The sequence below is a fragment of the Hypanus sabinus genome, chromosome 2 (genome assembly GCF_030144855.1).
Source record: "Hypanus sabinus isolate sHypSab1 chromosome 2, sHypSab1.hap1, whole genome shotgun sequence".
Classification (NCBI taxonomy): Eukaryota; Metazoa; Chordata; class Chondrichthyes; order Myliobatiformes; family Dasyatidae; genus Hypanus; species Hypanus sabinus.
In genome coordinates this window covers 165,958,765-165,981,387 of record NC_082707.1, presented here as the reverse complement: position 1 = coordinate 165,981,387, position 22,623 = coordinate 165,958,765, and the positions used below count along the sequence as shown (strand labels likewise).

At 37.7% G+C, this 22,623-nt stretch overlaps 1 protein-coding gene across 3 annotated transcripts in view; it reads left to right on the top strand.

The window, feature by feature from the left end:
• mark3a (MAP/microtubule affinity-regulating kinase 3a) overlaps window positions 1-22,623 on the top strand; it is a 164,136-nt gene that overhangs the window by 78,553 nt on the left and 62,960 nt on the right. For all 3 annotated transcript variants that reach the window (XM_059958618.1, XM_059958612.1, XM_059958623.1), the window contains exons 5-9: window positions 4,197-4,262; window positions 7,844-7,914; window positions 10,948-11,004; window positions 13,715-13,951; window positions 15,944-16,063. In XM_059958618.1, coding sequence (XP_059814601.1) covers window positions 4,197-4,262; window positions 7,844-7,914; window positions 10,948-11,004; window positions 13,715-13,951; window positions 15,944-16,063 — 551 coding nt within the window. The remainder of the gene's footprint in view (window positions 1-4,196; window positions 4,263-7,843; window positions 7,915-10,947; window positions 11,005-13,714; window positions 13,952-15,943; window positions 16,064-22,623) is intronic.

The window sequence follows — 22,623 nt, the reverse complement described above, 5'->3', positions numbered from 1 at the left end:
CGGTTGGGAAGTAATGCTCAAATTCTGTCGACAGCTAAGATAGGTGATCGCGCACCAACTGTGAGGAGGATGGTGCAGCCTCAGTCTCTCACAAAATCCCAGCTAATGTTGGGAACATGTCAAATATGCACCTGTCCACTCACCGTCCCCACGGTTCCAGGTTGGCTTTGAAAGCAGACACTTTATTTGCCAACTTGAAGACAGTTGTCATTCTCCCCTGAAGTGACAAATTGAGTTCATTGAGCAGGTTGAAGATGTCACACAGATAAGCGAGTTTTGCTATCCACTCCTTGTCACTGAAGTGTGGTGCCAGTGGTGACCTTTTTTCCTGAAAGGAATCTCTGTAATGGCTGTCTTAACTCAAAAACCCTGGCCAGGCTCTCCCCCTAGATAGCCACTTGACTTCAGTGTGTAAGAGAAGCCGTTTGTGCTCTGCATCTATTTCCTCGCAAACCTGCTCAAACAGATGTGAGTTAAGGGCTTTTGCTTTGATGTGATTGATAACTTCAACTCAATATGCTGTTAAGATCAGATGACATTTTTCGGCGAACCAGCATTTCCCTGTGTATGACATGGTGTGTAGACTGCATTCAAAAGCAACCTCTTTGACTCGGGTAGTGAAACCAGACATAGCTGCAGCCCCATCTGTGTGTATTCCAACACAGAATGACCAGTCCAGTTTGCCTGACGTGTAGTCATTCAAAGACTTGAATAGTTCTGCCCCAGTTGTGTTAGTTGGCAGTGCACACAACATTTCCTCGTGCACATCATCTTGAAATATATATCGCACATAAACCAGCAGTATTGCATTGTTGTCGACATCGGTAGACTCATCGACCTGGATAGCATACCATGGTGACTCATTAAGCTGTTCCAACAGCTGTGCTTCGATGTCCTCCACTGTGTCATCGATTCTCCTTGAAACTGTGGTAGCTGAAAGAGAAGCCTGTGCCATCTTGTTAGCTGCAGCTTCTCCCAACAGTTCACAATACATGTCCTTGGCAGGAAGCAGAATCAATTCTTCGCCAACAGTGAAAGGCTTCTTAGCCTTAGCAGTATGACTAGCCGCTAAGTACAACACTCTCAGAACAGCAGCATTTGTGGAGGTGGTGGCTGTCAGCACTTGCTTCTGTCCCGCTTGCTCATGTTTTTTTCTGCTCAAAAATCTCAATGGGTTTGTCCTTAAGTGCAGGGTGCTTGAACTCAAGGTGCCGAAGCAGTTTTGAGGGCTTCATTGCCTCATTAGACAGCTTGTCTCCACATATCTCACACAGGGGGCTTGGAGTGTACAAGTCACCAGTCGCATTAAAGCCATATTTTATGTACGACTCGTCGTATTTTCTGTTGAAGGAAGCTTTTTCTTGCAGTCTCAGCCTCGGCTGTCTCTGTGTTATCATCATTGTTAGGCCTTTTATGTCCCCTACCACCTCTTCCAAAGAAACTCTCAAGTGACGTTTGTTTTTTACTCATCAAAAAATTGTAGGTTAATGACCTTGTGTGGGTAATGACCTCACGAGCGTTCAAGTTCAACAGTGGATGTGACAAGGAATGAGGAAAGGTGCAGCTGACTCATTGTTTCATATCGCCAAATCATATTGTTTCCTATTCTGGTTGCTTTACTGATGCAGCAAAGTATAGATGGAGTCCATGGAGAGGAGGCTTCAGTTTTATTTATGCAAGAGCTTTGTGAATCTTCTCATCCTGTTCTTTAAACATATCCTATCTGCTTTAAAATGTTGCATTTATCATGATTTTGCAAGATTCTGCAAGTAGTGAATGTTGTGGGCTGCTTTTCCTTTGGCAGATTACTTTCCAGAAGACAAACTCCATGCACGTTTTTCTAGCTTGATCATTAGATGTTAATTTCAGTGTCATCATTTAACATTGTTAAAGTTTTATTCTTACTAAACCTTTCCTGCCATATAAATTTTCTATATAATAAGTTTTGCATGGATCACTACAGCATACTGCTGGGTACAATTTTGACACTTAAGAAAACAGCAAGTGGTTGACTTATCTACTTGTCATTCACTAATCATGAGAATGTTTGTAATTGTAACAATGAGTTATAATAGGGCTCATAATTTCATTTCTAGTTTTGGATATTCTGTTATTAGGAAAATATTTTGTGTATACTGATGACCTTGTGTTAACACACTCTAAATCACAATTTTAAATGTACTCATTAAATTTAATTGAACCTCACTTGCTAATTTAAAATCATTTTGTTGACCAGCAGCACACTTTCCAAATGTACAGCATAATGCTTTGGCATGGTACACTCAGTTTATTGTGAGCAAGTAGAAATTACCAACCTGCTTGTTTCTCATTAAATCTGAAACATTGTGGACTTTTGCAGGTAATCTTACTGTCATTTCCCATTTCACTTCAATCCTTTCCTATGGTCTTAATTTGCTTTTTTCTCACTGCAATCTACCTACTTGTGATTCACTTCTTTTGGCCCATGTTCAGACTTTTGTGGCATGACTATGCTAAGTCATTGCAAGATGAAGTAGAAAAAGTGGTCTTTTCTATTTCAGTATGCTGTGAATTTCTTTTGTTTTTATTTGCTGTTCCATGGAACCAGTAGTTTTTATAGAATTCTCCAATGTTAATGTGCAAAACAAACCAATAATTTATGGTAAATATCAAGATTCACTTGTTAAAGCTGCATAGAAATGCTTTAATTTATATTTCTTTTGCATTGACCATATCAATTCTGACCATCAATGATTCTGTACTTGGCCTAAAGTAAGCTTATATAGATTTACTCACCATTTGTGTAATTTAGGTTTACTTTTCCTTTACTGCGACTTCCTTTATCCCCTGTCTCTCCAATTATTAACATTGGGACAGACAAAATATGTATGTAGTTTGATCAGCAATGCCAGTGGATGCCAGTTTTTCAGTAAAGAAATGGGCTTTACTTGGGGTGCCTGTACCAGGTCCCAAAAAAACCCTTTTTTTTAACATGTATGCATTAAGTATTGTACCCAGTAATGAGTACCTTGCTTTTAAAATACTGGTAGAAATTGCTTTCAGCGATATTTCTAATACTATATTCCTTCTCTCAACAATCTCTTGATTTTAATTTGACACTGATTTAATCACTGATTGTGAAAATGTTTCTTATTTGTCAAATCCAGTTACTTAATTATTTTGAATTACATGAACTCAAAACTTTATTCAAATTAAAAGAGCTCTTCCTGTCATCTTTTACATCTGAAGTATTTTATCATACCAATGAATTGCTTCTATACGGATCATATGGCTTTGTCATTTTGCTGCCCTAAACTAGACAAGCAGCAACCTTTAATGAGTCAGCAAGTCATTTGCACTTGTGATCGGAGAAATAGATTAACATTTCAAGCCAAAGACCCTTTGTCAGAAACAGGAGAGGAAAAATGCAAGTCAATTTTCAGTTCAATCGAAAACTAATTTGGCTTCTGTTAACCAGTCCTGGTAAGGCTATAATTCACTTTCCACCAGATACTGCTTGAAGTGCTCTTTGTTTACAGAACCTTGTATGTTTTATTTCAGATTTCCAGCAGTTCTGGGTATATTTAAACAATGATGAATGCATATACATTTAGAAATATTGAAATTTGCTACATCACAGAAAATTTGGTGTTTTCCCTTTTGAACAGTTAAAAGTGCAAAAGAGCAGTAAAATTATAGCTTAGCAATTTTATTTTGTCCAAATGGCTTGAAAAGTTCAATGTGTCTATTAGGAAGTAAATAAAAGAAATAAAGCAAGGACCTCCAGATCAGTCAGAGAACAGATAAGAAAATAAACAAGAAAGTTCCCAGTTGTGATCTGTTGTGTGTTCAAATTTAGATGACCTCAAATGGATAACTTGTAGAGGCACTACATTTGGTTTTTCTGTCTTTAACTACCGTAGATAATGATATCCAGCCTTGGTTCCTTCACTTCATGTTTGTGTGGTACAGAGATCCTTTGGAACCTCCAATCAATTGAGCAAGGAATTTGAGGGGGGTGGGAAGTAAATTGTTGTTAACCATAATAACTGAATTAACAGCAACCAAATTTATAATTATCTCCTTTTAAAACAAGTAGTATTCATTGATTATTCAAGTGTTAAGTGGCATTGTTTATGTGGCTATATTTCTAACATTGTTCAGAAATTTGTTAATCTATGCTTATCTATATACCAGTTCTTCATTTTTGCTTTCAGTGAAATTGTTTGAAGTTATTGAAACGGAAAAGACTCTCTATTTAGTGATGGAATATGCAAGTGGAGGTAGGTAAAATTCAACTGAAATACTGTTCAATGTTATTTTGATGAAGATATATTTTTCTGACTTCACTAAGGAAGCTTTGATTACTTTGTTAGCTATATTGTGTAACTCTCTGCAAATAATACTGAGAATAATAATTGGTTTTGGTGTGCTGCATATGTTGATCGTAAGACAGAAAAAAAAACCTTTCTTGTTGAATAGTGGCACATAATTTTTAACATAACCCTAACAATCGGGATAAGAATTTTTGAATTCTTCATCTGAAGAGCTTTATCTATGTCTTTGTAGGATCCCTCATCTCTAGTGCAGCTTTGAATTAAATTGTAAATGCTAGATGTAGCATTTGCTTGAATCAATAATTGGTTAAATAAGAGCAGCAACTGTATAGTTGGCCAAAGTGAGCTGTATTTGTGCTAAATTAATATGAACTGATAGAAGCTAGGTTTTGCTAAAGTTTGCTCATGAATTATGAGGGGTCTTGTTAGATTGAATAGGAACATAGATTAATCATAATTCTAAACTATAAAATATTAAAAATATAAAAGGAAAATTGGTTTTGATCAGAATTTTGGGGTGTTTGAAAGTTAGTAACTGAAAGGTGATAGAGGCAGACACTTGCTGCATTAAAAAAAATCTTTTGAGAACAATATGCGATGAAAAATTGATTAGGCTGCATGCTTTTTGTGACACTAATGAAATTAAATTAATACATTATTTATTTGAAATGTTGAGGTTGAGTTAGAAGTTTTAAGATAATAGTACATTATATAAAATATTTTCCCACTGATTATTTTAAAAATTAACATTAATATTTTCAAGACTGGAGTGTTTGTTCAATTTTGCAATCTAGTTGAACTCATTTACATTTCAGGGCTTGAAATTTTTGATAATTTTTTACAATGAGAATATTTTTTACAATGATAATAAAACAATGAGAATATGAGAATAAAATAAGCTTTAAGTTCATTTTATATTATTAATTCTGTTATGATTTTATCTGTAAAATTTGCAACAAAGCACCATGTGTAGATAGCCGGATCTCTTTGTCATCATTTTCTTGATCTGTGTTATGCCATATGTGTATATTCCAGAAAGTGCTGACAATTTTGCTGTAATGGCAACAAATGTCATCATACAACCATAAAATTCATTTTTATTTTACTTATTTAGAGATACAATATGAAATAGGCCCGTCTAGCTGCGCTGCCCCAGCAACCCCTGACACCCCGCCCTAACCCTAACCTAAATGGGACAATTTATAATGATTAATTATCTGCTAACTGGTACCTCCTTGGACTGGGAGAAAACCAGAGCACCTAGAGGACATCCATGCATTTCATAACAGTCATCTTGAATGTTACAATGAAAATGAAGATTTGTAGAATACAATCATCGACAGCATTGTATGAAGGCAGTCCATTCTCTGCACTAGGTGTCTGTACAAAGACCCCTTACAGAGGATGCTGGAATTGAATGTTAGCCACTATGCTACCTTGGTGTTCTATTTATGTGAACTAGAGATCTGAAAATAAAATGGGTGCAAATACAGTGGATTCCAGTTAATTGGTGCATCAGTTAATCGGCGCAATGTTTATTTGGGACAGCTCTTAAACAATGAAAACCAAATGAGAAAATAGACAGGATGCCCTTCGTTTATTTAGGATACTATGCCATTTAATTGAAGCAAGAGGCTATTGCTGAACAGTTTCTAACTAGTGTTAGTTATGTGCGCTTGCATAGCCATTAGATTAAACACTGTGCTTTGAGCAAAGAGTTTTAAATAGTGTAATTAGTGTGTACTTCTGTTCAAAAAGCAGTGATTTTATTCACTGATAGTTGGCAAGAAATAAGCAATGAGACAATTCTGAACTGTTTTGGTCAATGCAATTTTAAGCTTTCATGCTTGGAGATGCCAGCAATAGCCAGGAACGAAAATGAGACCATTTCACTACTTAGGGCTATGAAGGATTTTGAAGAATCTTGAATGTTACACTGAAAGTGAAGATTTGGACGATGCATTCGTGGACAGCACTGTATGAAGGCAGTCCATTATCTGCACTGAAATCTGCGCTGACTTTGATCATTTACAGCCAAAAGAAAACAACATGGATAATTCCTCTGTCAATAAATATTAGGAGCTAATAGCTTTATAGTAATGCAATGGTATTGGCAGTGTTCCAATTTGTTCTGTTTTTCATTTAAATACATAGTTTGTTACTCAGTTTGTTTTTTTAATACCTTTTTAACTATTTCCATGAAACTTCAGCTAATTGGGGCAGCAGCTTAACTGGGCCAAATTTACTGGTCCCAATGTGTCCCAATTAACTGGAATGCACTGTATTTGGACATTTATAGCATGGTAAGGATTTTATTGCCTCTTTTTAGTTTTCCTTGAGAATTTACTATTGTTGAGCTGCTTTTTTTAACCACTTGCAGTCCATGTAGTAAATGTACTCAGGTTGTACTCTATTGTTGGGTTTCATTGCTATACCATCTACTCTATATTAAGAATGCAAATGATGTAAGAGTTTTCTTTAATACACTGAAAGTCAGTTTAATAATTTCATTTTGCACAGGTGATGTCAGCTTTATTTCACTGTGATTTCGTCCTGTTAATTTCAATCACCAGAGAGTCAAGTTCCACCACCAGAACAGATCCAGTCGTCCTGATAAGCTTATCAATCTTCGTGGCGTCAGTTGCTCTCACCCTGCTGCCCCAGCAGACTATAGCTTAGAATAGAATGTTGGCCACCGCTGAGTCGTAGAACATCTGTAATGCTGCAGATGTTGAATGACCAAAGCCGCTTCAGGAAGTGCAGTTGGCTCTGTCCTTTCTTGTGCAGAGCCCCTGTATTTTAAGTCCAGTCCAGTTTATTGTCTAGGTGAGTTCCCAGGTACTTGTAGCCCTGTACAACTTCTGCATCTGTTCCCTTGATGGAGATGGGAATGCAGAGTGTTTTCACCTTCCTGAAGTCTACCACCAACTCCTTTGTCCTTGTGATATTGAGCTGCAGGTGACTCAGCCCGCACCTCTCAACAAAGTTGTCCACCTCTCTTCTGTACTCAGCCTCTTGACCTTGGTTAACACAGCCCACAACTGCCAAATCATCAGAAAGCTTCTGCAAATGACAGGACTCCAAGTTGTATCTGAAGTTGGAGGAGTAGATAGTCCCCTGTGCTACTAAACACAGTATCTGACACACTGCCGTGCAATCTCACATATTGTGGCCTTCTGAATAGGTTGTCTGTAATCCAGGACACTAATGGAGCATCCACCTGCATCTCTGTGAGCTTACTCCCTAGTAAAGTAGGTTGTATGGTGTTAAGAGCACTGAATAAATCAAAGAACATGATTCTCACAGAGCTGCCTTGCTCATCTACATGGGTGTAAGTAAGCCTGTTGAAGCAGGAAGATAATGGTGTTCTCAACACCAGTATGTGATTCATAAGCAAACTGCAGGGTATCTGGTGATGGATTTACAATGTTAATTGCTACAATTGTCTTTTACACATCTTGATTAGCAAAAAGAAGAAACATTTGAAGTTTTTAATAAAAATTTTAATTGAAGATTTCTTTTTACAGGAGAGGTATTTGATTACTTGGTAGCTCATGGAAGAATGAAGGAAAAGGAGGCTAGAGCTAAATTTAGACAGGTATGCACACCTGTATATTTTGGTTGTTGCTGTACTAATTCAGCTAATTCTTAAATTTTAAATATATTTGACTAATAAAGCAAATATGGGGGGCTATACACTTAAAAACTATAAGCAACCTGCTAGTCATCAGTTTATTAAAACCTTGGTCGGTAGCTTTGTTTTGCATATTCATGACAGGAGAATTGGGTTACACATACAATATTATCATAGTACATTATTTATTCAGTGAGAGATGCAAAGGCAAATGTTAAGTTCTAGTAGGAAGCTTAAATTTCTATTTATTTCATTCATGACAATTCTGGAATGAAAGGTAACTTCCTTTCTTAGAAAAGGAATTCTTAATACAGATTGGGTATCCCTTACCTGAAATTCCAAAATCTCAAAAACCTCCAAAATCTGAAAGTTTTTTGGACACTAACGTGATGTTACAAATGGATAATCCCACAAGATGCTGGGAAAGATTCCAAGATGATGTGCAGGTCTGTGCACCCTATAGACAGTTCTGGGAAGTGACCTCACATATATAATGAATAGAAGCTAAAGAAACATAGAAAAACACTGCGTAAAGTGAAAAATTAAGATCTCGATTGTGTGTTGAAAAAGTTGATTCATCAGTGTTGCAGTGAACATATCTATATGCCACTTACTAGTATGCAGATCATGAAACAAGCAAAGATCTAACATGACAAACTGAAAATTGAAGGCAATTGTGAGCTGGTTGCAGAAATTTAAGAAAAGGCACAGCATTAAATTTTTTAAAGCATTTGCTGATCTTGAAGCCGCGGAGAAATTCACTCGTTTGCCAAGATTGTTGCTAATGAAAATCTAACACCAGAACAAGTCGACAATGCTGATTGTTTTTATACCATATAAAGTAAAATACAACTACAGTGTACTATAATCTTCTAATCAAAATATGACATTGTAGGTGGAGACTGAAAGCCTGCCTTTGTTGTTGTTCAACAGGTTATTCAGGTGTTTTCCCTGATATTGTTGTGCTGCTTGTGTTAACCCACACACATTATATTTTCATTATATTAATGGCTTGTAATAGTTGTTACTGTCATGTATATATGAGCAATGAACAAGTGAAAGACAAAGATTGCTTACTGGTGATCCCAGGCTATCTCATTATATATTCCAAAATCTTAACACCCGAAACACTTTCAGCTCCAAGCATCATGGATAAGGGATACTCAACCTGTATTTTAATAATCTAAAGCATACAATGAATTGTTGACCATAAGGAAGCTCTATAGCAGCTGATTGTTGAGCTAATATGTGATATTTTGAATTAGTGCTCTGTAAATTTAATGATATTTGAATGTTCATTGAGCTTAAGAGTTTTAAATTTAGTACCAGATTGAAGTGAGGAAATGTGTATACATTTCATCACTTGATAACATCTGAGAATCCAACCATTTTTTATCTGCAGGGCTGCTAAACAGACTAGAATTATTTTCTTAGTTTATGGATAAAAATCTGAACATCCTTGTAATACTAATTCAGTCTAATTTGGCATTCTGGTGAGAACATTCTGATAAAGTATCCAAACATTGGAACATCAGGATCAGTTCAATATGCAAATGCTGCTTTAAGTACTGACTTTTTCCCAGCAGTTTTATTTCTTTGTATCAATTATTCTAGGCCTGTTCTATTGTTCAGGACTTGGATTTTGTGTTTTCTTGTATCTATCTTCAGACTTGATCACTGGATTTTTTAAACCTAGTTTCTCTAGTTACTTGAATCGTCGTTTCTGCCTGTGATAGTGTTTGTAAAATTAAGACTCAATTGTTATGTGCATTTTATTTAATCAGCATTTCTATATCATTGCCATTATTGATGGTTTGAATGTAGTACCACCCAATAAATTATGTAGCAGTTTAATCAGAATCAGGATTGTTATCACTGGCATATGACATGAAATTTGTTAACTTAGCAGCAGCAGTTCAATGCAATACATAATATAGAAGGAAAAAATAAGTACATAAAATAAAAATAATTGTAATAGACAAGTAAATAAACCAATTGCAGTATACATATATTGAGTAGATTTTAAAAATGTGCAAAAAACATAAATACTGTATATTAAAAAAAGTGAGATAGTGTCCAAGGGTTCAATGTCCATTTAGGAATTGGATAGCAAAGGATTTTTTTTAATAAGATTTAAAAGCCAGTATTTCTCTGAACCATATGCTGAAATAAATCAGTATTTTTCAGCATTGAAATACTCAATATAGGCTATGTTCCCTGCTTTTATAGTACCTATTCAGTTGAGACTGTATAATATTGTAATTTAATTTTTATGCGGTGCATTTCCACCTAAGAAATTCCCATTGACATTGATTAGTTCATTGGATTTTATTTTGCTTGTTGATGTACCTAAAATTCCTACTAGATGCAGAATTACATTTCAATTATTCTCTGCATCTGGTTCCTTTAACCTTTCTGGGATATCTTATTCATTGTGCTGAAGACATAAAAATGCATTGAATGTATTATGTAATCCTGTCAATTCAGAAACAGCTTCCTCCCCTCAACCATCAGATTTCTGATTAACCCATAGACACTACTCCATCATTTCTTTGTCACTATTTATAATTTGTAATTTATAGTAATTTTATGTCTTTACCTCAAAACAGCAACTTTCATGTCATGTAGGACAATTGATGATAATCCTGATATTGATTCTAAAGGCATGTTATTTTAATTAATTGCTGATCAGTTATAAACTTTTCCAAATTTTTTTCTGCTTATTTCTGGGAAATATGACTTCTGTATTAATTTTTCTGATTTTGTCCTTCAAAAGCTTCAGTCTTCATCTGAGAGAAATAAATGTTAGAAATAAATATTGTAAACTCCATTTAGAAAGTAAATATCTAGTACTCTGTGTCACCTCTGGGTAGAATTATGAAACTATCATTTTAATTAGGTAGGGTACGGAATAATATATATGAACCATAATTGAATAAGATTTTTAAAAGGGTTAAAAACCAGCTACCAATGTTTTTTGCTTTTCTCTTGCAATAGATAGTATCAGCAGTACAGTACTGTCATCAAAAGCAGATTGTGCACAGAGATCTTAAAGTAAGTCCCATCATTTTTATTTTTTAAGTACAAATTGGTCTGCTTGTTGTCAAGTACTGAGCAAAATATTATTCTTAAATTTTATATTTTAATGTGTAAAAACTTTCAGTCGACCTGTTTTTATTTTTCTCTTCACCTTGATTTAAAAGAGAACAAATTGCATGTAGTAACTATTGCAAGATTCAATTTCAGCCTTTTCCAAATTGCTTCAGCTGTTTGTAATTTGATATAAAGGTACAATTAAATTTTTTGACCATGACCAAGAAGCAGAATTAGACCATTTGGCTCATGGAGTCTGCTCTGCCATTTCATTGTGGCTGATCCATTTTTTATCTCAGCCCCAATCTCCTGCCTTCTCCCTGTATCCTTTCATGTCCTGACCAACCAATAGTCTTATCAATCTCTGCCTTAAATATAGACTTGGCCTCCACAGCTGCCTGCAGCAATGAATTCTACAACCCTTCTATTCTGAGGCTATGTCCACTGGTCTTAGACTCTTCAGCCACATCCTCTCCACATCCACTCTATCAAGGCCTTTCACCATTTGATAAGTTTCAATGAGGTCACCCCTCAATATTCTGAATTCCAGTGAATATGGATTGTTGTATTTTGCATCCACTATCTCTAAACAAATTAACACCCAAGCGGAATCTGTATTTTTAATGTGGGGTGCATATTCTCTTTCTAGACAACTTGAAGCCACAACATAAAGCAGCATATTACAGTACTTTGTAAAAATATTCAGCCCCCAAACCTTTGTTCACATAATGAATATTACAACCAGGGATCTTGATCAATTTAACTGAGAATTTTTTTTTGTGAATCATGTGCTCCTTTTTTCACAGTAGATCCCCCCCAAAACAGGAAAAATGGTAAACCATGAAAGACTAAAAATTGAAAAGCTTGAAATGTCAGCAGTGCTAAAGTATTCATTCTCCTTTGCTCAGTACTTAGTTGAACCACTTATTGCAGCTATTACAACTAGTAGTCTTTTTGAATAGGTCTCTATTAGCTTTGCACAACATGATAGAGCAAGATTTGCCCATTCCTCCTTGCAAAATTTCTCAAGCTGAGCCAGGTTAGTTGGGTAGTGGTGGTGGACAGCAGTGTTGAGGTCTTGCCGGAGATGTTCAATCGGATTAAGGTCAGGATTTCGACTGGGCCTTTCAAGGACCAGGATCAATTTACTTCATTTGAAGCCACTCCCATGGTTGCTCTGGTTGTGTACCTTGGGTCACTGACCTGCTGAAAGACGAACTTCCACCTCAGTTTAAGCTTTTTGGCAGAGACTAGCAGATTTTTATCCAGGATCTCTCAACATTCTTCTTCCAATCAGTACTGACCAGATTTCTAATCCCTGCCATTGAAAAGCATCCCTAGAGCATGATGCTACCTCCACCATACTTTACAATAAGGATGGTGTTACTTGGCTGATGCGCAGCATTAGATTTATACCATATGTACCGCTTAGTGTTAACGCCAAGAGTTCTGACCACAAGACCTTCTTCCATATTTTTACAATATCTTCAAAGTGACAGTTTGCAAAGTCTTGATGGGCAAGGATATGCTTTTTTTTAGCCAGGGCTGCTACCTTGCCATTTTTCCATAAATACCCTTTTTGTGCAAGGCCTGAGAGATTGTGAAGCCATAGACCATCTCCAGTTGCAGCCACTGACGTCTGCACCTCACTTGGTGACTGTTGACATCACTGTTGCCTCTCCAAGTTCCCTCTCCCTCATCTCCATTCCGGGCTTCAAACAGTCCTTCCATGTAAGGAAACACTTCACCTGTGAATCATCAGTTAGGGTTATCTACTGTATCTGGTGCTCCCTATATGGCCTCTCTGCATTGCTCAGACCAGATGTAGATTGGGGGACCACTTTGTCAAGCACCTTCCAGTTTATCTGCAATAGCGGAATTTCCCAGTGGCAAACCATTTTAATTCCTATCCCCATTCCCATTCTGACATATTGGTTCTCTTTTGCCACAATGAGGGTACTCTCAGGGTGGAGGAACAGGACCTCATATTCAATCTAGGTAGCCTTTAACCTGATGGCACGAACATCGATTTCTCCTTCCAGTAAAATTCTATTTTTACCTCCCCCACCTCTTCTTCTGTTCCCCACTCTTGCATCTTACCTCCTCTTTTCACCAGTTTATCACCTCCCTCTAGAGCCCCCCCTTCTCTTTCTCCCATGGTCCACTTTTCCCTCCTGTCATATTCCTTCTCCAGCTCTTTGCCTTTTGTACACATCACATCTCAATCTCTTTCTCCACCCCTCCCCCTTCTCCCACCCACCTGGCTTCAGCTAACACCTTCTAGTTTGTCCTCCTCCCCCTACTCCCACCCCCCATCTTTTTATTCTGACATCTTCCCTCTTTCTTTCCAGTCCTGATGAAGGGTCTTGGCCTGAAACATCGACTGTTTATTCATATCCATAGATGCTGCCTAAACTGCTGAGTTCCACCAGCATTTTGCGTGTGTTGCTAACATTTTATCATTTTAATCTGTACATCAGTATTTTGAAATTCTATTAAAAATAGTTTATATATACATTTATCTGTAAGTGAGAAAAGTTGTATTTTGTTGCTTTAATGCGATATGATTTGGGTGTGATATGCCCAAGACTTCTGGTACTTTTGAGTAGCTTAGGTAAAATTGCTATAGAAAAGTACAGCATTTTGATTTGCATTATTTTGTTTTTACTAGGCTGAAAATCTACTATTGGATGCTGATATGAATATAAAGATTGCGGATTTTGGCTTCAGCAATGAATTTATAATTGGCAATAAACTAGACACTTTCTGTGGAAGTCCTCCATATGCTGCTCCGGAACTCTTCCAAGGGAAGAAATACGATGGGCCTGAAGTAGATGTTTGGAGTTTAGGTGTTATACTTTACACATTAGTCAGTGGTTCATTGCCATTTGATGGACAGAACTTGAAGGTAACTTACATATTTAATGTTTAAAAACAGTGGTTTTATGAAATAAGTCACTTCATAATAGGGTTGTCAATTTTCAGTTTGACAGATTTTCATTAAATATCTCAGATTATCTGATTGTTCTGACAAAAGTTTCTACTTCATTGGCTGTTTATCCGCTTTTTTAAATTTAAAGCTCTATTTACTGGGAAAAAAGGAATGGATGCGCTCACTTTTGACATCAAATAAAACAGTCAAGAAGCTCATTACAAAAATAACAGATCCAGTGATGTTATGTTTTAATAATATGGAAGTTTAAAAAGTTATTTATTAAAATTGGGTTATGAGGTCAAGTTTTCCACCTAACTCAACTGATTTCAATGTGTGTGCTTTTAATGTTCACATTGTCCAGTGTAACTGTGTTTTATGTGATTCAGATGTAGCACTATCATTTGAATTAAAAGCAGAAAATGCTAAGTATACTCAGCAGTCCAGACAGAAGTCAATGGAGATGGAAACTGTTACTTTTCAGATTAATAACTGTTGTTAGGATTATTTATTTCAGATTTCTTGATTGTTCATGGTTTATTGGTTTTCAATTGCTGTTGTTTGAATCTTTACTTTAGTTCCCACTGCATTCCAGAGTTCATGGTCACTCCTATGTAGTGAGTGCAGGTACTCTAAAGCACTCAACCAATTTGCTTTTGTTTTTCCAAGTATCCTGCAGACCACATTGTGAGCATCAATTGCAATACACTAGATTGGAAAAGATCCATATGAATTGTTGTTTTACTGTTTGGATTGAGTGGTGTGAAGGGAAGGTAAAGGTGTAGTTCAAATTCCTGTTTTCTGCAGTTTTCTTCATTTTCAAAGGAAATAGTGCACAATGCCACTGTCTAAACACTACCTAATTAAAAATCTAATTGGTCCTTTTTAATGCTACAGTGGAAATAATTGCAGGCTTATTAAGGAAGAAATCTTACTGATTTCTAGAAATCTGATTATTTTATATTTATTTAGCAATACAGGGTGGAGTAGGTTCTTCCGGCCCTTTGAGCCCTGCTGTCCCAGCAACCCCGATGAACCCTAACCTAATCACAGGACATTTTACAATGGCTACCCAGTACATCTTTAGACAGTCGGAGAAAATGGGAGCACCCAGGGAAAACCTACGCATTCCACGGGGAAGGCGTACAGATAATCTTTGCAGACCGTGCCAGAACTGAACTCTGAACTTCACCACAAGATGTAATAGCATTGTGCAGCCACTGTATTATACTGTATCAGAATCGGTATTATTCTGATACTGATGTCAAATTAACCTTATACAAAAATGTCCTGTTTGAAAAATAATCTAAAATATCTCACTTGGATTTATTAAAGGAACACAGCTGAAGATAGATACTTCAATGATTCCAAAGGAAATTACAGTGTCACAGTTGCATTACAAGTGCACAGATATCCATATATACAAATGTAGGAGAAGTAAGAAAGAATAAAAAAAAGTTACTCAAAACAGTCTAATGAGGTGGGGGGGTATCACTTCACCGGCTATAGTTTGACTCATTATAGAGCCTAATGGCCAAGGATAAGAACGATCTCATATAGCATTCTTTGGAGCAGCACACTTGTCTTGCTCTGTTACCAGAAGTGTTTCTCTGTTAAGCCAAGGTGGCATGCAGAGGGTGAGAAGCATTTTGCAGAATTTGCCAGGATTGCCTGCAGGGTCCTTTGTTCTACCACAGCCTCCAGTTTGACTCCTGTAACAGAGCCAGCCTTCTTGTCAGTTTATTGAGCCTGCTGACATCACCTGAGTTAATGCCATTGGTCCCAGCACAGCACCGCGTAGAAGATTGTACTGGCGACAGTGGACTGGTAGAACTTGTGATGGAGAAGCCTGCATTCTTCAAAATCACAAACTTAGTGATCATTACATAGAAGTTCTGCTTAAAGGTTTAATTTTATAATAAACTACAGTGTTCACTGACACTTTTTATACTTTTAAAATTTGTGAAGGAGTTAAGGGAAAGAGTGCTCAGAGGAAAATATCGGATTCCATTTTACATGTCCACGGACTGCGAAAACCTCCTTAAACGTTTTCTGGTGCTCAATCCTTCGAAAAGAGGTACATTAGAGGTAAGAAAACCAGATCATGATACTTCTGTTTCTCTGGAATTATACAGATTTCAGTATTTTCACCTGGGAGTAATTAATACTGGGTAAATATCAGTTTTTGATGATACGTGTTTTCTCCAGTTCTATATTCACCCATGTTAACAAACTTAGGATTTGCATGGGGAACAGTGATTCAAGCAGCATCTTAAATCTTGAACATTGAAGACAAGATGAAGGAGGTTTGTCTAGGAATGAGGAAAAGAGCAGGAAGAGAATTGGATTTTAGTATCCGTTAAACCAAATTTGCTTCTCAGTTAATAATCACTTTCATAACAATTGTGAAATTACAGGAAGCCATTGCCATTAAATAGGTTCTTGTATTGAGGATAAAGTTTTCTAGTTGGTCATGTATTTATGAAGATTAAAAAATGCCGATGTACAGTATTTTGGACTATCACAGATGTTCAGGAATGGAGAACTGTTGAACTGTTAAGGATTCAGAACTCAACACATCATATAAAATGAAAATTTAGCATGTTTTAACCCATATCCTTTACCTATATATTATTCTTCAGGCAATATTTGATGAATTATTTCAGGATGCCTCCAAATATGGAACTAAAATTGTCCATTAGTTCATGCAAGAGATTTTGAATTGCATCTTAAAAACTTAACTCATTGAAGAATATATCCAGTAGTAGGTAGCTGGGTCGCAGAGGCCCTGTGGCTAAACCTTTATTCTCTGACTTGATATTTACCACTTTAACACTGATTGGGAGTCACAAAATAGCTTCGTCATTAAGATCCATTGACCTGGCGTGCATCCTTTAGGCTTGTGTATTTTTCAAAGGCCCTTTCAATATATCAGGATTTTCATAATTCATGACTTATGTACTTGTACTGCAGGTGTACTCATGCAAACCTAAGTAAGAATGGATTAGGTATAACAATCAGGTACCTCCTTTTCCTGCGTTGTTTTTTTTCCTGGAATTTATCCTTGCGTCTTCTCCATTCATCCAGTCCTCCCTTTACACTTTCCCAACCTACTGTTTCTTCCACCACCACTTAGAATCTTTAACCTGCACATCAACAACTTAATCAGAAAATGTGCAATTATTTTTACAGGTATAGGTTTATTCTCCATTTCATCATGACTTATTTTTTATCTCTTCACCGTCAATAAATTGGTGTTATGATATTATATATACATGGTAGATATGGTACTTCTGGTGGTGCCATTAAGGTGACTTGTGCAAGCAGTTCTGTTGGAAATCATCAAATATTCCCGTTTTAGACTGCTGCACCTAAAATCCACAGCTACAGCCATGGACAATACAGCAAACAACATTGATTTAAGGTTTTTTAAAAAAAAAATCTAATGTGACTCAAATTCCTACAAAGCAAAATCTGACGTCATGAATGGCATTCCCACATGAGGCCAACTCTTTTTACGTAATCTGTAATGACCAGTATGCAAAAAATCTTGTGCTGTGCAATTTTTTGCCCAGTGATGACAACATGTGCCTACTGAATATCTAAGTGAAAGTAAACCTAAGGATAATAAACTACCAAGTCTAGTTTGTTTTTCATTTTTTTAAAAGAAATAAAATAATACACATTAATGTGTCTTATTTCTTATGTACTATACAACAGTATGTAATAATATCAGTCTTTTCACATATTAAAAGTTGTTTGAAATGGTCAACTTCTCGCAAATTCTGCAGCAACTTGTTGCATCATGACAATACACGCAGGTAACATTGGTTTCTGTATTATACATATTTTTCGTAGCTCATGAGTTACAGATGTAGCAGTTTCTCCTATTTCATTAAGTCATTCTGCTTTAAATGAACTAACTGTTCTTTTGCTTTTCTCGCCCTTTGCTTCTTTGGAATTTGACATAATGAATCAATAATTTCTTTAATAAGTACAGTATAAAGAAGCTAGTTCTAAACTCTGCTGACAAATCATCACATACTCCACATTGTCCACACCATCCGCATCAGAAGCCGGATAAGGGAATGTGATTGTGTATAATCATGAAATATACGTAACGTGCCAATAGGATACAGGGTAACAAATTCCTCTGTGCACTAGTAGCAAAAGATGTGTGCGCATGCACACCTTGGAGGGAGCACTACCCTGCAGTACCCGGTGACCCTGTGATCTCTGTCTCAGTGGCCACGTCAAAACATCTTTCAAGAGGGTGACTCGCAAGGCAGTAGCCCCCGATGGTGTACCTGAGAGGGCTCAGCAAACCTGTGCCAACCAATTAGTGGGTGGGTGTGGGTAGGCCTCCGTTAGTCTTGATAGACCATGGATTTGCACCTTGTAAAGTTTCCAGGGCGCAAGCCTGAGCAAGGTTTTTTTAAATGGAAGACCCGCAGTTGCCCAAGTGCAAGTCTCCCCTCTCCATGCCACCAATGTTGTCCAAAGGAAGGGCATTAGGACCCATACAGCTTGGCACCGGTGTTGTAGCAGAGCAATATGTGATTAAGTGCCTTGCTCAAGGACACACACGCAAGCCTCAGTCAAGGCGCGAACTAGTGACCTTCAGATAACTAGACGAATGCCTTAACATTTTGGCCACGTGCCAACACACGTGGATGACATTTCAATCTCTGATTACTACAGTTGGAAGTTCCCACCTGCTTCAAAAGGACAGTAATCATATCAGTGCCCAAGGAGAGCAGGGTGAGATGCATTAATGACTATCATCCAGTGACACTTATATCTAGGGTGATGAAGTGCTTTGAGAGGTTGGTTATTGCTAGAATCAATTGCTGCCTAAGAAAGGACCTAGACCCACTGTAATTCACCTGTCACCACAATAGATCTATAGTGGATGTGATCTTACTGTCTCTTCGCACAACTTTGGATCACCTGGACAATATTAATACTTCAGGCTACTGTTTATTGACCACAGCCCTGCATTTAACACAATCATTCCTATAGATCTGATCAAAAGCTGGTCCTTTGTACTTCCCTCTGCAACTGGATTCTTAACTTCTTCACTGGAAGAACAATCTCTGTGGATCAGATATAACATCTCCACCTCTCTGCTAATCAACACTGGCACACCTCAAAGGGTGTGTTTGCTTAGCCCACTATTCTACTGTCCCTACACCAATAACTGTGTGGCTAGGCACAGTTCAGATGCCATCTATAAATTTGCTGACACAGCTATTGTCAGAATTTCAGATGGGGACGAGAGGGCATACAAGAGAGAGAGATAGATCAGCTGATTGAATATTGTCACAGCAACAACCTTGCACTCAATGTCAGTAAGACCAAAGAATTGGTGTGAAATTCAGAAAGAATTAGATGAGGGAACACACATCAGTCCTCATTGAGGGAATCAGGTGGAAAGTGTGAGCAATTTCTAGTTCCTGGGTGTGAACACCCGTGGATCTATCCTGGACCCAACATATTGATGCAGTTACAAAAGGCACAAAAGCAGCTATATTTCATCAGGGGTTTGAGGAGATTTGGTATATCATCAAAGACACTTGCAAATTTTTACCTGTGTATTATGCACAGCATTCTAACTGGCTGCATCACCGTTTGATATGGGAGGTGGGGGGCACTGCATACAGATTGCCAGCTTTGATATTGTGGCCATCACTGAATCATGGTTAAGGGATTTTTGTAGTTGGGAGTTGAATGTCCAAGGCTACTCGTTATATTGGAGAGATAGGATGTAGGCAGAGGAGGTGGTGTAGTAAAGAATGGCATCAAATCAGTAGAAAGATGTTGAATCCTTGTGGGTTGAGTTAAGAAACTGCAAGGATAAGAGGACATTGATGGCAGTTATGTGCAGGCCTCCCAACAGTGGCTGGGAGGTGGACCACAGGTTACAACAGGAAATAGAAAAGACAGGTCAAAAGAGCAATGTTATGGTAGTCCTGAGAGATTTTAACATGCAGGTCGATTGGGAAAAATCAGGCTGGTAATGCATCTCGAGAGAGTTTGTTGAATGCCTAAGAGGTGGCTTTTTAGAGCAGTTTGTCGTTGAGCCTACTAGGGGATCAGCTATACTGAATTGGACCGGAGGTGATAAGGGAGCTGAAGGTAAAAGAACCCATAGGAACAGTAATCACAATATGATTGATTGAGTTCAACTTGAAATTTGATAGGGAGAAAGAAAAGTCTGATGTTGCAGTATTTCAGTGGAGTAAGAGAAATTAAAGTGGTATGAGAGAGGAGATGGCCAAAGTAAACTGGAAGGAGCTGCTGGCAGAGATGTCAACACAGCAGCAATTGTGTGCATTTCTGGGAAAAATGAGGAAGGTGCAGGACATTTATATTCCAAAAATGAAGAAATACTCAAATGACAAAATAGTACAACTGTGGCTGACAAGGGAAGTCAAAGCTATTGTAAAAGCAAAAGAAAGGGCTTACAACAAAACAAAAATTAGCGAGAAGATAGAGAATTGGGAAGTTTTTAAAAACCAACAGAGAGCAATTAAAAAAGTCATTAGAAGGGGAAAGATGACATATGAAAGCAAACTAATACATAATATCAAAGTGGACAGTAAAAGTTTTTTCAAGTATGTTAAAAATAAAAGAGAAATGAGTAGATATAGGACTACTAGAAGATGAGGCAGAAGAAATAATAATGGGGGGAACAAGGAGATGGCTGTTGAACTAATTGAGTATTTTGCATCAGTCTTTACTATGGAAGACACTAGCAGTATGCCTGATATTGTAGTGTGTGAAGGAAGAGAAGTGGGTGCAGTTACTGTTACAAGAGAGAAGGTGCTCAAAAAGCTGAAAGACCTAAAGGTTACATAAGTCACCCAGACCAGAGGAACTGCACCCTAAGGTTCTGAAAGAGGTAGCATTAGAGATTGTGATGGCATTAGAAATGATCTTTCAAAAATCATTGGACTCTGGCATGGTACCGGAGGACTGGAAAATTGGAAATGTTACTCCACTCTTTAAGAAAAAAGGAAGACAGCAGAAAGTTAGACTGACCTCAGTGGTTGGGAAGATGTTAGAGTCAATTGTTAAGGATGAGGTGTTGGAGTACTTGGTGACACAGGACAAGATAGTACAAATTTAGCATGGTTTCCTTCAGGGAAAATCTTGCCTGACGAACCTGTTAGAATTCTTTGAGGAGATTACAAGTCAGATAGATAAAGGGGGATGCAATGGATGTTGTATATTTGGACTTTCAGAAGGCCTTTGACAAGGTGCCACACATGAGGCTGCTTACCAAGTTAAGAGCCCATGGTATTACATGAAAGTTACTAACATGGTTAGAGCATTGGCTGATTGGTAGGGGGCAGTGAGTGAAAATAAAAAGATCCTTTTCTGGTTGGCTGCCAGTGACTAGTGGTGTTTTCCAGGGGTCAGTGTTGGGACCACTCCCAACTTTTATGCTTTATATAAATGTTTAGATGATGGAATAGATGGCTTTGTTGCCAAGTTTGCAGATGATACGAAGATTGCTGAATGAGCAGGTAGTGTTGAGGAAACAGGATGCAGAACATCTTAGACAGATTAGGAGAATGGGCAAGAAAGTGGCGAATGAAATAGTGTTGGAAAATGCATGGTCATGGACTTTGGTCATAGAAATAAATGTGCAGTCTGTTTTCTAAATGGGGAGAAAATCCAAAAATCTGTGATGCAAAAGGACTTGGGAGTCCTTGTGCAGAACACTCTGAAGGGTTAAGTTGCAGGTTGATTCAGGGGTGAGAAAGGCAAATGCCATGTTAGCATTCATTTCAAGAGGTATACAAGAGCAAGGATGTGATGCTGAGGCTTTATTAGGTACTTGTGAGGCCTCACCTTGAGAATCGTGAACAGTTTTGGGCCCCTCATCTTAAGAAAAATGTGCTGGCATTGGAGAGAGTCCAGAGGAGGTTCATAAGGATGATTCTGGGAATGAAAGAGTTATCATACGAGGAACATTTGACGGCTCTGGGTCTGTACTGGCTGGAACTCAGAAGGATGAGGGGGGATCTCATTGAAGAATGTTGAAAGCCCTAGACAGAGTAGATGTGGAATGGATGTTTCCCATGGTAGGAGAGTCTAGGACAAGAGGGCACATCCTTAGGATAGAGGAGTACCCTTTCAAAACAGAGAACCAGAGAAATTTGTTTAGCCAAAGGGTGGTGGTTTTGTGGAATTTGTTGCCACCTACAGCTGTGGAGATCAAGTAGTTGGGTGTATTTAAGGCAGACATTGATAAGTTCTTGTTTGGACGTGGCATTAAAGGTTACGGGGAGAAGGCCGGGAACTGGGGTTGAGGAGGAGAATAAAAGATCAGCCATGATTGAATGGCAGAGCTGACTCAATGGGCCAAATGGCCTATCTGCTCCTATGTAACATAGAAACATAGAAAATAAGCGCAGGAGTAGGCCATTCGGCCCTTTGAGCCTGCACCACCATTCAGTATGATCATGGCTGATCGTCCAACTCAAAACCCTGTATCTGCTTTCTCTCCATACCCCCGATCCCTTTAGCCACAAGGGCCATATCTAGCTTCCTCTTAAATATAGCCAATGAACCGGTCTCAACTGTTTCCTGTGGCAGAGAATTCCACAGATTCACCACTCTCTGTGTGAAGAAGTTTT